The sequence below is a fragment of the Boeremia exigua genome (assembly GCF_020726555.1).
Source record: "Boeremia exigua strain MPI-SDFR-AT-0100 chromosome Unknown C7974scaffold_5, whole genome shotgun sequence".
NCBI lineage: Eukaryota > Fungi > Ascomycota > Dothideomycetes > Pleosporales > Didymellaceae > Boeremia > Boeremia exigua.
This window is the reverse complement of record NW_025763522.1, coordinates 759,960-775,066: the sequence shown is the minus strand read 5'-3', so window position 1 is coordinate 775,066 and position 15,107 is coordinate 759,960. Positions and strand designations below refer to the sequence as shown.

The window sequence follows — 15,107 nt, the reverse complement described above, 5'->3', positions numbered from 1 at the left end:
CACGATGTCATATTCGAACGTGGCAGCCGGCAGCAGATCCTGGAAGCACCATGCTCGACAGGATTGGTATCGCTGTACGTCACCTTTGAAGTCCACTCTGACATGCAGGTGATGTAAAACTTCCTTGCGCTGCCATTTAGGCGCCATGATTAATTTTGCGGGTAGCGGAGAGTTGACCGGTGTGCCTCTGCTGGCCACTTTCCAAAGACCACGCAAGCAAGCAAGCAAAAGCGGGCAATGCAGTCTGTAGTCAGGGTGTCCCTGATTTACAAAGATCAGTTCTCGCTAATTTTTGTTCCTGAGGTAACGGTATGAGGCATAACCCTGATGGAAGCGGGGCATCTTTCAGCTGGGCGTCTTCCAAGACGAGGCTGTCAGTATTTCTCGATTCGCATTGGACCACGTGCGTGACCGAAGCGAGAGTTGTGTAGAACTATAGGGCAATTCGACACCGATCTTCTCAGCCCTTGGTAAAAGCTTCATGCTGCAACCCTAACGTACGGAACTCTCCAGCTAGGCACGACGGACACGATTCTCGCTTCTTTGTGCAGGGTCACGTTGATCGCCATGCCACTCACAGTCTTTAGTAATCACAACTGTTGTGCGAAAAGACTCCTTTACAGATTTGATGCCCTCTGGTCAGATGGAAGATAAGTCGCTCAGAGGCCTTTTTGGACATGGGAAAGCGCTCATCTGTGGCTTTACTTCAACAGACACAGTCTCCATTGGTTACACTATTCCTTGACACTTCTGAGTAATCTGTTTACTTCTCGCCTACAGCATGCAATAGCTTACGCTTGCGATACGCCAAACGAGGACGGGACGCCAACCATCACTACTTTGGGCTTAAATCAGATAGAAGGATGAAGAAGCAACGCAACTTATGTACGCCATTGCCAAGGAAGCGATCCAAGAGCGGATACCCGCTCCGCCTTCACTCCATTACCTAGTCACACACGGCATGCATGACTACAAGGGTCAAGAGAGAATTTACCACAGACATTGGGAAGCAACCTGTATGCTAGGCTGCTTCAAGAAGACCTCCGAGCCTATTGCGTCACTTGTACCATTTTGCTAGCATCAGATAGCACCAAATGTGGCCCTCTACGGTTTTGTGATAGGTTCGGAATCCACCTTCAACGGCCTAGCAGACAAGATATGCATCAAATCATGTGTTAGACAATACTCAAACTTAGTAGGATAACGTGGCTGGGAGCTGAAAGATCAGTGTTGCCAAGTAGTAGCCACAGGGGGTAGTATATTGGGACTTTCTCAGTATAAGAGATCGGGCCTGCGGGATGTGTCACTCGTTATCCAACCACACTTGGATACATCAAGGCCCTTTCCATACAATCTTGAATGTCCATCATGTCTCTTCTATCAATCAACCATCATCTTCGGCTGTTTATCTTGTTCACAGCATTGCTCCTTTTTGCTGGGCCTGCCATCTCGGTACCCTCTTACAAGACCGGTCATGACGACGATAAGGGTGTCATACGCGTCAAGCATGGAGAGTCTATCCAGGCGGCTATCGATCGTGCAAAGCCATACACTCGCATCGAAGTTGAAGGAGAACATCGAGAGCGCGTAGTCATCAAGAAAGATGGCATATCGCTTATCGGTAAGGGTGCTAAGCTCTCGCCTCCCAGTGAGCCCGACAGCACGAAGAACTATTGCTACGGCAAGGTCAAGGTTGGAACGGATCCGAACCCAGACAACTTGAAGAACGTGAGTGCAGGCATCTGCATCCATGGTCGCGACATCAAGCTCAAAATACCCTATGAACCCGCTGCGCTCCACTGGAGGGTGGAGGATGTCGGCAACCCCGTCAAAGACGTCTCGGTATCCGGCTTCGAGATTTCCGACTTCGACGGAGAGAATATCGCTGTTTACGGCGGCAAGGATACTAAGATCTCCCGCAATAAATTGAAGGGCGGCCTGAGGTACGGTTTCCTCACTGTCGGATCGAAGGGCACCGAGGCATGGAAAAACAAGATCAGCGGCACGCCTGGTACGCTGAGGGCCGGGGAGATTGCCATGTGTATGGATGATCGCTCGTCAGCGGTCTTCTCTGAAAACGTCATCTCGAGCTACTTCATCGGTCTATGTACCGAGACTGACGATGGCTTCGAGAAGGAAAACAACATCCGTGACTGCTGTATCGGCATTGTCATCGATCCCACAGTCCGCAATGCAAAGGCCATCAACAATGATATCGCCAAGTGGAACCCAGGATGCTCGCCTGACGCATCTGCCGGCATCTCTCTGCTTGGAGCTAAGAATGCACTGGTCAAAGGCAACAAGATTAGCATTGGCAGCAGTCCACCACTCACGTTAGGTGCCGGTATCTTCATGGGTTTCGAGGTTGAATTTGGTGCTGTAAACGAAGGCAACACGATCACAAAGAACGTGTTTGGGAAAAACCCTGCTGACATCTATGTCGACTCGACGGGCACCAATTACATCTTCAATAACACATGCGACTTACCTCTTCGGGCACCAGGCACGCCGGCGCCAGAATTCTGCCAGCCACGAGGTCGGGCTTGAGGTATTCAGTGAGACAATATATGGGGATCAAATTGTGGACAAAAGTAGTGGAGTTAACCAATACGCTTGTCGCTGATATATTGATTCGTATTGCTATTCGCGACCCGACCTAGCTTCCTACGTCACCCCCTTTTGGACCTTGTATCGTAATCCCTTTGTTTCAATAGGCTTGTCAATCCAACCAAAAAAGCCATCTACAAATCCGCTTCATCCATGTTTCTGATCCAGCCCCACATCCACTTAACTGTATCGAGATGGGCTTGTACACCAATCTTCTCATCCACAGTGTGAATGTTACCCATGCCGGCCTGCTCCTTATCCCATCCAGGTCCATACCTGAAGATGTGCTCGCTCAGATCCCAGTAGTAACGTGTATCAGTATTACCAGTCATGATACCAGGCGCAACGACGAGGTCTTTGCCATAGAGTGCACGTGTGGTACCGGAGAGAACCGAGAAGGGTGTGACATGTGTACCGTTTGAAGAGCTCGACTGGAGAGTGGTTGGTGTTACGGGCGCAGGCTCGAGGACAGTCGGACCATGTGACAGTGTGATACTGGAAGGCTCCTCAGTGCCACTGAACGCGTTGAGCTTTAGACCGTACTTCTTTGCAACGATACCCGCAAGCCTGGAAATGTGTTCCTTGATGTCCTTTGAACTCGACCCAACATTGATCCGGTGGTTGACAGTAATCTGCGTGCGCTCAGGCAGAGCGTTGTTCTTGACGCCGCCATGAATAATGTCCACAGCAACGGAAGTCGTGAAGAGATATTTGACACCAAGACCAGCCTTGGCTGCTTCTACAGCGAGTTTGTCTTCCCTCTTCTTGCAATGTTGGCTCTTGGTAGACCGCTGGTCGAGCAAGTGGTGCAGCTTCTTGGGGAACTCGGGGGCATGCTCAGCACCACAAGTAAGGAGACCAACATACGGGTTCTCATCAGCAAGGCGTGGTTCGTAGAGGTTGCTCTCAACCAGAGTAATTAGTTCGGCAGCAACACCGATGCCGTTGTGAGCAGGCGGAACCGAGGAGTGGCCACCTGGCATGCGCACGACGACGTTAACGTCAATGTAGCCCTTCTCTGCAACACCTGGGATCGCAAAATCCGCGCCCCAGTTTTCCACATTGACAGCACCTTCGTCCACGATAGCAGCAATGGCGTTGTGTCCATGCTTCTTGATTAAGTGTTGTGCAAGATGTTGCGCACCCTCACGACCAGATATTTCTTCATCGAAGCCAAAGGAAAGAATAAGCGTGCGACGGGGTGTGAAACCGGCTGACAGAAGCGCTTCTACCGTGTTGAATATAGCCATGAGTTGGTTCTTGCAGTCGCTCGCGCCACGACCCCAGACAAACTTCCCGTCGTAGTGACCAGAGAATGGCGGATGTGTCCATTGCTTGACCGTACTATCCGGAACTGGTACTACATCTTGATGAGCCATCAAAAGATTGGCTTTGAGAGATGCATCTGTTCCCGCCCATGTATATCTGAAGATTTCGCGGTTAGCAAAGATCAAGTACAGCGAAAGGTAGTACATACAACAAGCCATGCGTATTGATCTTCTCAAACTGAAGAGTTGCATGGGTGAGCGGAAAGGTTTCTGCTAGGTAGTCTGCAAACGAGTAGAAGATGTCCCATCGAGGATCTGCTCCGATATCGCCCATGTCATCGTAGCTTTGGGTGGGGATCTGCACGGCCCCAGACAGACGCTCAATTGCAAGCTTGCGGAAGTCGTCAGACCCCAAATAGATTTCAGTGTTGTTCAACTCTTTTGTGCTTCTTGAGGGAAACAGAGGGTGAACCTGGTGACATTTGGCCTGTGAATCCGTGTTCGTGCCAGGGTGCGCATCACCGGCGACGATATAACCGCGGAGGAGCAGCCATAGCCCCAACAAAGGAACTATGTATCGCAGGGCAGCCCCTGGCATCCAAGTCTTCTTCTGTATCTCGGGTTCGTGTGCGTCTCCCCAAGTCTTGGCCATGATGATGGTGTGGTGGTTGAAGGTGGGAGTAGGCGTATGGTGGATATAAGATATAAAAACCGATCTAATCTTAATCCGGAAGGTCCATTCGTGCTTCTCCATCAAAACGTCGTCATTGCAGAAGCACCTTATCAACACTAAACAGGAATAGATGACAAAGCACACTGGTGGGTGATGTGTTGGATGAAAGTATTTATTGGTATCATATCAATTACATCGACCGTTTGGTGATGACAAGCTCAGACTAAAGGAAGGCCTCGTGAAAACTGCCTGCAAGAGGCGCAAGTAAAGTGCAAATAATGAGAACACGGCAACAACCTAGTTTCGATCGCACAGCATCTTCTGCTTCCATCCATTGCCTGACTCTTCGTCTTTGCTAACCTGGCTTGCGGCACGTCCAGCATTGACAAACTTCGGCCAGGTATTGGTCAGGACCAGGTATTTGATCTCGCTCTCGGCCAAATCAAAGATGATCTCTGCAAACGCATCAGGAATCTCGATTTCTGCGAACTTCTCGTCAGAGTACAGCCCGTCCAAGCGAGACACTGCCCTGAGATTTGCACGGCCGAGTGCATCCAGCTCTCTCAGGCCAAAGGTTGAACCGGTAGGGCTGGGTGGTCCGTTGTGCGAATGAGATGTGGACATATTATCTGGTTGGACATTGTCGAAAGGTGTAGCCGAATCAGAGATTTCTGAAGAGAGCGATCCGCGTTTGTTACGGTATAGCATGACTGCCGCGCCGTCGAAGATTTGGTAGAGGCGTTTCATCTCTCTGGAGGAGATGTTGATGGGAAATTCAGAAAATTCGAGAGATATAAAGCGAGCGTAGATGTGGGTAGCAGCAATAAACTGCTGGCGACGGTGATCAGCAGTGGAAGCCTTAGGTGTGAACCAATATCTTCGCCAGTCAGCAACGTGAGTTAGGAAGCTGATGTTCTCGCCCGAAAAGTCTTTGAGAGCAGCAAATTCCAGTAGCGGAGCTGCGTTTGTCCTGAGCGTATTCTCAAGTGCTGTCATCGTGAGCATGCCGGACTTAGTCGATTCCAAACTGTTAATGGTAAAATCGCCACCAGATCTGAGGGTCGTTGTCTTAGAGTTAGTCTCAGAGTACAAACTGCCATCCTTCAACGATTCTTCAGCAACGATGGTTCCATCGAGACTGTTCAAAGCTTGACGGTTTTCCCATTCAGCTATAGCTTCCAACGTCTCGCGTCGGAGACTCTGGGCTTTGAAGACACCCACGATTGGGAAGCCGAGGGTGATGATTTCCATGAGAAAGATGAAGATACCGAACCAGATCGGTGGAGGAACATAGGCGCCAACTGGTGCCATTGAAGGAGAGTAGAGACCTGCAAGCCAGAGAGGGGACGCTGGAAGTCTTGGAACGTCAGCATTGCAACTCTAATCTCACGTGGATAACTTACCCTGCAATACAACAGCAAATAGTCTGAAGTCGCCAACCGTGGACATCACGGACTCCTCTGCTCTTCCAGATCATGTAAGGTGCGTAGATCCAGGCCCAGACGAACTGCCAGACAATTGATGCCCACCACTCCCAGCCCTGGTTACACTTGAGGTACAGCTCTGCTTCGGTACCCTTCACATTGTAGTTCCATAGACCCCAACCGGGATGGAACTTCTCGGAACCAAGGAACACAAGCAATGAGACTGCGATCTAGCGGAGTATTAGTGGATTTGTACTCGATAGCCTGCGGAATGCTTACCTGTACGATCATACCGATCCCGATGAACACCAGGGAGCGACCAACTTTATCGGCTCTCTCAACTCCGGAGATGATCCTTTTGAACCGACTGTTGCCCATCGATGCGGCCTCTTTCTCACTGATTGGCTTTTGGTCTTTTAGTGTGCTCATGTGAGCAAGTTGCTTCTGCCGGCTTGCTACATAAAGGAACTGGGTATTGGCGGCCTGAAACATCGCCATACCAACGGGAACGAGGATGCTCATCATCCAGAAGATAACTGAGCAAGGAAAATAAGCGCCAAATGGGTACGCCCAAATACTGATGGCGCCATAGATATGAAGGGCGCCGACACCGGTGAACAGAAGGGGAAGCTTTCTCATACGAACAGAGGGAAGTTCGCGGTGCCTATATTCATCATACAATCAGCAAAGATACATTAATGTGGTTCACTGCCAAACTTGCCTCCACAGGAAGGTCATCGCAGCAACGAGCGAAACATTCCAAAAAATCTCGAAACCAATGTAGAACCACCCAAGGGGCCCGAGCTGGGCTTTCTCGAGAGCCATAATAAAGAGCGACAAGCCACAACAACAGTTAAAGATAGTAGGAGTAAGGCTGGAGACCCCAACGCCTGAGCTCCAAGTACCCTTATACCGGGTTACGCTGGAGTGAGGAAAGAAAGGAGCATGCTCTTGGCCGAAGTTGAGATCGGAAAAGATTGACTGGTGAGAGCGAGCGTGCTGATTCGGGGGGCAGCTAAGATCGTCATGATTTCCGGGTCCCAATCCACCGCGATCTTGCCGTGGGGTCAAGCCCAACACGGGACTCCCCTTGCCGTTGTTGGACACTACCTCCACGCTTGACAGGGTCAGACAGATGGTCCGGCAGCCAAAATGGCTAGCGTCATGGAGCCATCATCGCCATTAATGCCGTGTAGGAGTGTTGGAGCCTTGGGGGATGAACCTAAAAGTGCATGCCGCAGATGACAGAGATCTGCAGCAACACTAGGAGATCGTTATTTACCATGATCTGTGGTGATGTGCATAATTCGTACGCTGGAGTTGAAGTACCCTGTAGAAGCGAGAACAGAATCGCTCGCACATAGCCAGCCAGCCAATGCCGCATCATTCGCAACTAACTTCCGTAATCGTGTCCGCGGAACGTTGGTGGAAACGAGCTGTCGTCCCGTTGGTTGGGGTGCATAAGTCTAGCTGCGTCAACCACGTTGTGGTGACACTACTGTATAGCCGGCAGAGTTTGTGCAATTGGACAAGTTCATCTTCGAACGTCGTGGTTCGCCCGCTGCAGTTTCAGCCGCAAAGAACAGGAACCCCGGTTCCCACCAAAAGACAGCCTCTGCCCTGGCACCTGGGCAGATATTGTTGCGCCAACGGCACCTCCCAGCTTGTGGCTTGATGTTTACGCTCACATGTTCCTGACAGCGGCCGGGTGCACGAGCCACGACGATGGATCGTGGTCTGGACTGTTGGCATGCACCTCATGAGCGAGGAGTCGCGCAAAGACGAGATGTTCACGTTCGTTCTATGGGCCGAGGCAAAGTCGTGGCTCCTAAGCCTCCCATAAATCTGGTACCTGAGGGCTGGTGATCTGAAGAACACGAGTCAGGGTCGCGGCGACTGCCGGCCGTAAACTCGCCGTGAGGTCGTCATCAATGTACAAGCCCGTAGTGCCCGTGAAGACTAGCCAACATGTCAATTCTCCAAAGCTAAATGGCTGGTTTCGTATTCCGGCGATGCAAGAGATCTGTCGCACGGATTGGATTCCCTCAAAAAATGCACAGACGCATTCGCGACCCCAGCCTGACTCGCCGATTTCCATCGTCGAATCGGACTGTCACCATCTCATAGAGGCCTCGCAAGCACTCGAGCGCGTCGATCAATTGATAGGGCAAAGGATCACGGACGTCGAATCTGTACGATCTTGACGCGACCCACAGCGCCTCCACCAAGCCATTAATTTCCAACCGTCCTTCGATATCGCATCTGATCGCTGCACTTGGCGTTTGCATATAACATCAAGAAGAACAACTCGATAGCTCGATACTGATGCTGCGATCAAGGCAACAGCGGCTTCGACCATGAGCCAGAAGATTGTTGTCGTATAGTCGGCATTCTGGGACTCAGCATCGCACAGGAAAGCAAGACGAGTTATGGCTATGGTTACCACGAACGCCGAAAGACTCTTGAAGGTGGTATTCACAATGGCGCGCGACATCGTGAAATTGGCCATGCGGATCAGCATTACTGGTATCGACATGACTGCCAGGCTTTGTTAGCCTCGGGGTTGGATTGTAAATGGTAGTTGCGCACCTGCTAGGTCTGTCACAATGTCGATAGTGACCAAGGAAATCTCCCAGGTACGCGTAGTGGATGTTTCTTCAAGGTATCGGCAATCTTGTACTAGTTGGTTTCGTGATAGAACATGTCCCAAAGAGGCATTACGTACGATGGCTTGGACACAAAGTTGGTGGCACCGCTAACGTGTATAAAAAGGCTGCCGTGCATAGGATAATTGTTGTCCAATAGTAACGGGTCAAATTTGCTGAGACCAAAGAGTAAGGTGGTTTGTGGAACTTGAACTGTATGAGGAAAGACGCCTTGACGCAGTAGATGGTGATCCAGAGCAGCTCAATTGCAGCAGTCAGGCACGGCGCGACATACTTACGATCTGCACCGGCTCCTGCAGAACCGTGGTTGTAAAGTGCACTCAAAGTGGAATGGAGGAGTGCAGATCCGGCGAAAAACGAAAGCAAGGCTAGCAAAAGGAGGACATCGCTTCTCTTCAACTGCTCTTTTCTGGAAAAGCGGATGATAAGTCGAGAAGCTAAGAAAGCAGAAGCTAGGCCGCAGAGGGTCCACGTGAGCACCTGAATGAAATCATTAGTACTCAGGAACCATGGGACATTGGCAATGAACTCACCTTGAACGAACCCTCCTTGACAATCTGCGGTCTGTCTCGCATTATGCGCAAGGCGGGCGAGCATATGTGGAGGGCTAACGTCAGTGCACTTGCGGAGTGATTGACTCGCCCACTGCGCTAGGGCTATTTAGAGTGCACGCAGACAAAGTAAAGGCATCGCCCGTGCATGCGGAAATCTTGCGCACGGTGCGCGCTGTTGGTGAGAGTCGACGTTGGTGCCGTTGAAAGAGTGCTGAGCGCAAGCCATCTGAGCAGCACAGTGCTGACGCATCGCGTCTGTGCGCAACGGGGACAAGCCACCAGAACATGATGCACTTTTTAACCTGCATCGTTCCACATCGCCGACCAGTAAGCAGAAAAAACACATCAATGCAAAGATATCACAGGAAACCTCGGGGCTCGCGCATACATTATTCGTATATCACTGGTTGAGGCCTGCATCCTCATCCGTTCCAATCCCCGAAACCATAACATCTTACGACGGGGCTTCTCTGGTTCGCCTTCATTCCCAAACACGTTGCGCTTCTTTCTCAGGATCTAACAGTGCTATAGCCAGATACTAAGCGAGCTCCTCACTGACTTCTGTTGAAGGCAATGGAAAACAGCTCCCAGTTATCTTCCAAACCCTTCAGCAAATGGATAATCCGTATATCCCACCTCTGGCGTCTTGCCACTAGTGTAGAACGTGCTCCTATCATAGCTATTCAACCCTACTGCATACTTCACTCTCCACACCAGATCCGGATTTGACAAAAAATGTCTTCCGAAAACAAAAACAGCGTCAAAGGCTCCATACTTACTATCCGCAGCCTCCCAGACATTCTCTGGCGTATACCCTCCCGCCAGCAAAACCGGTCGCTCCGTCCCCCATACCTCAAGCAGAAAGTCGATGCTCTCACTCAACTCACAGTCCACGTTGTTGTTCACCCTGCTCTCAATGATATGCAAATAACCCAGATCCATCTCCCTCAATGCCTCCACAAGGTATGAAAATGTGGGCACCGGATTCATCATCCGCATACCCTGGAACGGACTCCACGGACTGACGCGAAATCCGACTTTCATAGCACCAATAACGTCCGCACAAGCCTTGGCAACTTGTATGCCGAAGCGTGCTCTATTCTCGATGGATCCACCCCATCCATCGGTGCGCTTGTTGCATGTGTCCTGCAGAAACTGGTCGATCAGGTACCCATTCGCACCATGGAGTTCGACGCCATCGAAACCTGCTGTGATTGCGTTCTGGGATGCCTGTGCAAAGTCGGCAATGCATTGATGAATCTGATCCTCGGTCATTGCTTTCGGTAAAGTCGGTAGACCAGTCTTCTCGGTGTAGCCTGAGCCAGGCATAGGGACAGCGCTGCTGCTCAGCAGCTCGTAATCGTTTTGCTTGAGCTCCTCAGCGTCTGCAGCACGTCCCGGGGCGACGAGTTGGCATATTATACTGCATCCATTCGCGTGAACGATATCAGTTATGGTCTTCCAGCCAGCGATCTGCTCCGAGGTCCAGATTCCAGGGCCGTGAGGCATCCCGGCATGAGCGGGAGAGATAAGTGTTGCTTCGGCAATAAGGAGTGTTCCTGGGGCACAGGCACGCTGCATGTAGTACTCTGCGGATAGCGGCCCTAAGACATGATTTTCATCCGCGCGAAGACGGGTGAGAGGTGCCATAGCGATTCGGTGCTGAAGATCCATGGCCCCTACACGCACAGGTCTGAATAGTTTGGAGAATAGTTTGGATGTTGCCATGATAGAGAGAAAGGTACGTTTATCACGGCAAGTGTTGGAAGGTGATTGAGTAGGGATTGCTGAGACCGTGTGTGCTGTGTCGTAGTGCTGTACAGGACGGGGGTACATGATCAAAAAACTTCTCTGAATGTTGAAGTGAGCTTAGAAATCCTTCTACATGTGAACCTGCTATTACCTCAGTATGGGGATTGGACAGGGGTTGTCTTTGCCGATGCAGTGCGATTACCTGATCAGAGATTGCAGTATACACAAGTTCGCCGACCGGTCGCCGGGGGTTTATGTGGGAACCAACTGTGACTAGAGTCTCTTGAGCTGATATTCTGCATTGTCAATGTGTATCCTGTCAAATAGTGAGGAGTTCCAGCTCACATTGTGACACAAAGATTGCGATGCTGCGTTGGAGTCCATATGCTTTAACTACCACTGCCAAATTCACTTGAAGGTATATCCACTTTGCCTTAGTGTCCGCGAATCTCGTCCAGAGCTGGCATGGCATGCGACACTTCCGTATTTGGTTGCCAGATCGACCTGGAGTAAGTAACAACGGAGACGGTCGGACAGACTGGCCCACACCAACAACTTTACATACCGTTATGCCACTGAAGATCTCTCTAACACAAATTCTATCTCGAGCACTGATGGTAGAGCTGTAGGCATACTTTGATGATCAACGCTGTAAGGCAGAATGGAGGAAGTGATTGCGGACGTGGTTGAGTGCGGAGGAAGCCAGAGGTGGATAGGGACAAGATATACGGAGCGAAGGCTGTCTGGCGGTGCCAAGAAGAGGCGCCGGATTTGCATTCGCTACGGGCTTATACACGCTAAACCTACGAAAATACCCTGAGCTGAGGAAGCGTCTTTCACCTTGACAATGGAGCTACGTAACACGTGGAATGCATTTGAATTAATTAGCAACAGCGTAATTGTAAGTTGCCTTATCCAGGTTAGGCAAACAAGATATAGTACAGTAATGTTCGTATACTACAAGTTAGTTTTGCAGCTAGCCAATGCTTCATATAACCGTCTCGGTACCCTTCAGGGCCTCAATGTCCACAATCTGCCAGGTTTTAGCATCTGTTAGTACTAGCTGAGGATTTAACTCACCTCCTTGACAGCCTCTGTAGTCAATACATAAGGACTCTCCTCGTCCACACAAACACTGTCCTCAATTCTCATACCGATGCCTCTTGCCCACTTCGGCCACCGCTCATCATCAGGAACGTATATCCCGGGCTCGACAGTGACAACCATGTTCTTCTCAAAGTATCGGGTTCTTGTCAGGCCTGGGCTATCATGTACGTCGAGACCGAGGTAGTGACCAACGTGGTGGGGAAACAGTTTGTAGATAGCGTCATTCGACATGTCGAAACCGAGGTCCTTGAGACCATCATGAATTTGGTTAGATGCGATCTGGTGCAACTTATCAAGTGACAGCTGCGAAGAAACCCGACAAAGAGCTACACATGATCTCTGGACACTGAGAAGAAGAGTGTAGAGATCCCGTTGGGCAGGCGTGAATTTGCCAGAGACAGGCCATGTGCGTGTGATGTCAGTGACATAGCCACCGTATTGTCCACCTGCGTCGACTAGAACGAGGTCGTTGGGGTTCAACTGCATGTCGTTCGATACGTAATGGATGGTGTTGGCGTTGATGCCACCTGCGACAACGGGAACGTAGGCAGGACCGTCGCAGCCATCCTGCTTGAACCAGTAGTCAAGGAAAGAATCAAGATCCTTCTCAGCTGTGAAAGACTGGCGCATAGCATCTGTGATAGCGCGACCAGAGTGCTTCCCTGCCCTGCGCATGTTCTGGACTTCTCCATCGCTCTTGATGACCCGGAGTTCATTCAGCAGCGGCCGCAGGGGTTTCATCGAAATATCGTTCTCGTCTCGCGCGTCACGGAAGACCTTCTGAATGCCTCCAATTCGTGCTGGCTCAGAGCCTGACAAGAACCTCGACAGAACGTTCTTCGATACGCGGCTGCCGGGCAGGTCGGTGAAGATGTTCTTCGATCGCGTGATAATTTCGGGGAGGATTCGGGGTAGCTGATTGATGTCGCCGGCGACATCAGCATTAAAGACATCCTCAGCGGCCGCTACACCTGAGCGTGCACCTTCCCAGATCTCGGCCTTGACATCTTTTGGTCGTACGTAGAGGTGGAAGATGTGGTCATCGTCTTCTTGCTTCTCGATAATAGCAAGGGCGTCTGGTTCCTTGAAGCCTACTCGCCTTAGCTGCCAACCATTATTCCATCATGTGGTGTGCGTACCGGTCAGGTAAAGAAAGTCTGGGTCCTGGTGGAACTTGTAGAAGACTGCGCCTGAAGCATACTTCAGGTCCGAGCCGGCGAGGATGGCGATCGAGTTGGGCGGGAGCTGTTTGGCCAGCTTTTGGCGGCGTTCCCAATATTCAAGGGCAGTAATGTTGGGCGTGACTGCATTGTTGTTCAGCAATGGGGTGTATGTGGCAGGCGTAGGTGGTCACACTTTCCCCAGGCTTCAGCAGGTGAGGGTGTGTCTCATGCAGCGGCTGCCCAAAGCTGAGCTTTGACGCAGGCACCTCCACGGTCGCATAACCTCTCCATCGCTGCGCCCTTGTGATCCTCCACGGCGCCCTTGTAGCCGGCCGCAGTAACCTCGACGAAAGACTCATAGTGACACCAGCAACGAAGTTCGGATGAAGGACGAATCACGCGAGCGCGAATTGGCACTGTTTTCCGCCTTATCGATAGGCAGCCGGCCGACGTCTGACGTAACGCGTTTCCCGAGGCCGCGCCAGGCAGCACGACAGCTTCATCTGCCTGTGCCTCTGCTTATGCCGCATCTTTGCTTACACGGTCGGCGCACATATGTCACACCCAGCCACGGAGCCATTTTGCATAAGTAGTGTAAGTCCGCCGTCCTGTCTCTTCCACGTATTATTCGCAGAATGGCCGCCACGACCGCCAGACCAAGTGTTGTCCCCCAAAAAGACCTGGAAAGCTTCCAGGAGCACCTGCACAAGTCGACACGCATTTTAGCTCTCTTGGGTGCTGGACTGTCAGCTTCTTCTGGTCTGCCTACCTTCAGAGGTGCAGGTGGACTGTGGAGAACCCATGATGCCACCTCATTAGCAACCCCGGAGGCTTTTCAGCGTGATCCCGGCCTGGTGTGGCAGTTTTACAGCTACCGCCGCCACATGGCTTTGGGGGTCAAGCCAAATCCCGCTCATTATGCCCTTGCTGAGCTGGCTAATAAGAAGAACTTTCTCACTTTGAGCCAGAACGTTGACGGTAAGTGCTCTGCTGCTCGCATACTTCGAATTGAGAGACATTTCTGACATTCTAGGCCTCTCGCCCCGCGCAAAGCACCCTGGAGGGAAGCTCAAACTTCTACACGGCTCGCTCTTTGACGTCAAGTGCTCCGATTTCTTCTGCGACTATCTTGAGAAAAACAATTACACCGACCCAATTGTACCCGCATTGGCTATTCCTACCGACGAGTCAGATCCCACGACTAAGTCAGCACTCGCAGCGCGAGAGCTCGATATCTCTGACGAGAATGTTGCGATCCCTGAGCTCGACTACAACCACCTACCGAAGTGTCCTAAGTGTAAAAGCGGCCTCTTGCGCCCCGGCGTTGTCTGGTTCGGCGAGAGACTTCCAAGCGATGTGTTGGAGGATGTCGACAACTGGGTGGATGAGGGTGACATCGACCTTATCATGGTCGTGGGCACAAGCGCAAAGGTCTATCCTGCTGCTGACTATGTGAACGTAGCGCGCCGCAAGGGGGCGCGCGTCGCCGTGATCAACATGGACAAGAGTGACGAACCAGCTGGTGGCATGTACTCTCGCGACTGGTTCTTCGAGGGTGACGCTGCGCAAATTGTGCCTGAGCTCTTGAAGAGCGTGATTGGCGACGTCAATACCCAAGAACTTTCAGATGCTGCATATCAACGCTAGTGCGCAGACTGGCCTTGCTTCTACGCCAAGTGCTGTGCGTGCTTGGTTGATGAGCGGCTACTACTGTATGTTGTGGTGGACTTCTGCTCTACGTTCTGTGGGTAGTGTGGCAAGTCAGCGATCAGCACACGACGGAGTACATGTGTAAGTTTCATCATTGCAAAAGACTGTCGCACGGAACAGCGCATCACCTAAAAACGGTTCGTCATACCGGCGGAGGGGTTTATTTGGTTCGGGGAAGGCTCC

At 51.3% G+C, this 15,107-nt stretch overlaps 8 protein-coding genes across 8 annotated transcripts; 2 read left to right on the top strand and 6 right to left on the bottom strand.

The window, feature by feature from the left end:
- Positions 1-1,367: 1,367 nt before the first annotated feature.
- On the top strand, positions 1,368-2,547 carry C7974DRAFT_471363 (pectin lyase fold/virulence factor; the record flags this gene model as incomplete). The annotated part of the gene is made up of 1 exon (XM_046146504.1): positions 1,368-2,547. A coding segment is annotated over one exon (1,180 nt), but the record flags the coding sequence as incomplete, so codon positions are not given.
- A 32-nt stretch (positions 2,548-2,579) lies between these two features.
- Positions 2,580-4,538, bottom strand: C7974DRAFT_392226 (vacuolar carboxypeptidase-like protein Cps1). The gene is made up of 2 exons (XM_046141653.1): positions 4,085-4,538; positions 2,580-4,032 (listed from the first exon to the last, which is right to left on the bottom strand). Exons 1-2 carry the CDS (start codon positions 4,525-4,527, stop codon positions 2,742-2,744), a joined length of 1,734 nt encoding a protein of 577 aa, XP_045997909.1. The 5' UTR covers positions 4,528-4,538; the 3' UTR covers positions 2,580-2,741.
- Positions 4,539-4,711: 173 nt separating this feature from the next.
- Positions 4,712-7,039, bottom strand: C7974DRAFT_165679 (uncharacterized protein). The gene is made up of 4 exons (XM_046136050.1): positions 6,694-7,039; positions 6,252-6,636; positions 5,952-6,202; positions 4,712-5,905 (listed from the first exon to the last, which is right to left on the bottom strand). Exons 1-4 carry the CDS (start codon positions 6,795-6,797, stop codon positions 4,846-4,848), a joined length of 1,800 nt encoding a protein of 599 aa, XP_045997908.1. The 5' UTR covers positions 6,798-7,039; the 3' UTR covers positions 4,712-4,845.
- Positions 7,040-7,887: 848 nt separating this feature from the next.
- Positions 7,888-8,598, bottom strand: C7974DRAFT_165700 (uncharacterized protein). Its single transcript, XM_046136052.1, has one exon. The coding sequence runs from the start codon at positions 8,506-8,508 to the stop codon at positions 8,128-8,130; it is 381 nt and encodes a 126-aa protein (XP_045997907.1). The 5' UTR covers positions 8,509-8,598; the 3' UTR covers positions 7,888-8,127.
- On the bottom strand, positions 8,599-9,392 carry C7974DRAFT_165699 (uncharacterized protein). The gene is made up of 2 exons (XM_046136051.1): positions 9,172-9,392; positions 8,599-9,118 (listed from the first exon to the last, which is right to left on the bottom strand). The coding sequence occupies exons 1-2, from the start codon at positions 9,211-9,213 to the stop codon at positions 8,690-8,692; spliced, it is 471 nt and encodes a 156-aa protein (XP_045997906.1). The 5' UTR covers positions 9,214-9,392; the 3' UTR covers positions 8,599-8,689.
- A 366-nt stretch (positions 9,393-9,758) lies between these two features.
- On the bottom strand, positions 9,759-11,222 carry C7974DRAFT_165665 (uncharacterized protein). Its single transcript, XM_046136049.1, has 2 exons — positions 11,096-11,222; positions 9,759-11,043 (listed from the first exon to the last, which is right to left on the bottom strand). Exon 2 carries the CDS (start codon positions 11,026-11,028, stop codon positions 9,784-9,786), a length of 1,245 nt encoding a protein of 414 aa, XP_045997905.1. The 5' UTR covers positions 11,029-11,043; positions 11,096-11,222; the 3' UTR covers positions 9,759-9,783.
- Positions 11,223-11,724: 502 nt separating this feature from the next.
- C7974DRAFT_392216 (peptidase M24, structural domain-containing protein) lies at positions 11,725-13,676 on the bottom strand. Its single transcript, XM_046141652.1, has 4 exons — positions 13,408-13,676; positions 13,191-13,355; positions 12,025-13,142; positions 11,725-11,977 (listed from the first exon to the last, which is right to left on the bottom strand). Exons 1-4 carry the CDS (start codon positions 13,571-13,573, stop codon positions 11,933-11,935), a joined length of 1,494 nt encoding a protein of 497 aa, XP_045997904.1. The 5' UTR covers positions 13,574-13,676; the 3' UTR covers positions 11,725-11,932.
- C7974DRAFT_165600 (DHS-like NAD/FAD-binding domain-containing protein) lies at positions 13,630-15,050 on the top strand. Its single transcript, XM_046136048.1, has 2 exons — positions 13,630-14,192; positions 14,248-15,050. Exons 1-2 carry the CDS (start codon positions 13,850-13,852, stop codon positions 14,859-14,861), a joined length of 957 nt encoding a protein of 318 aa, XP_045997903.1. The 5' UTR covers positions 13,630-13,849; the 3' UTR covers positions 14,862-15,050.
- Positions 15,051-15,107: the final 57 nt, after the last annotated feature.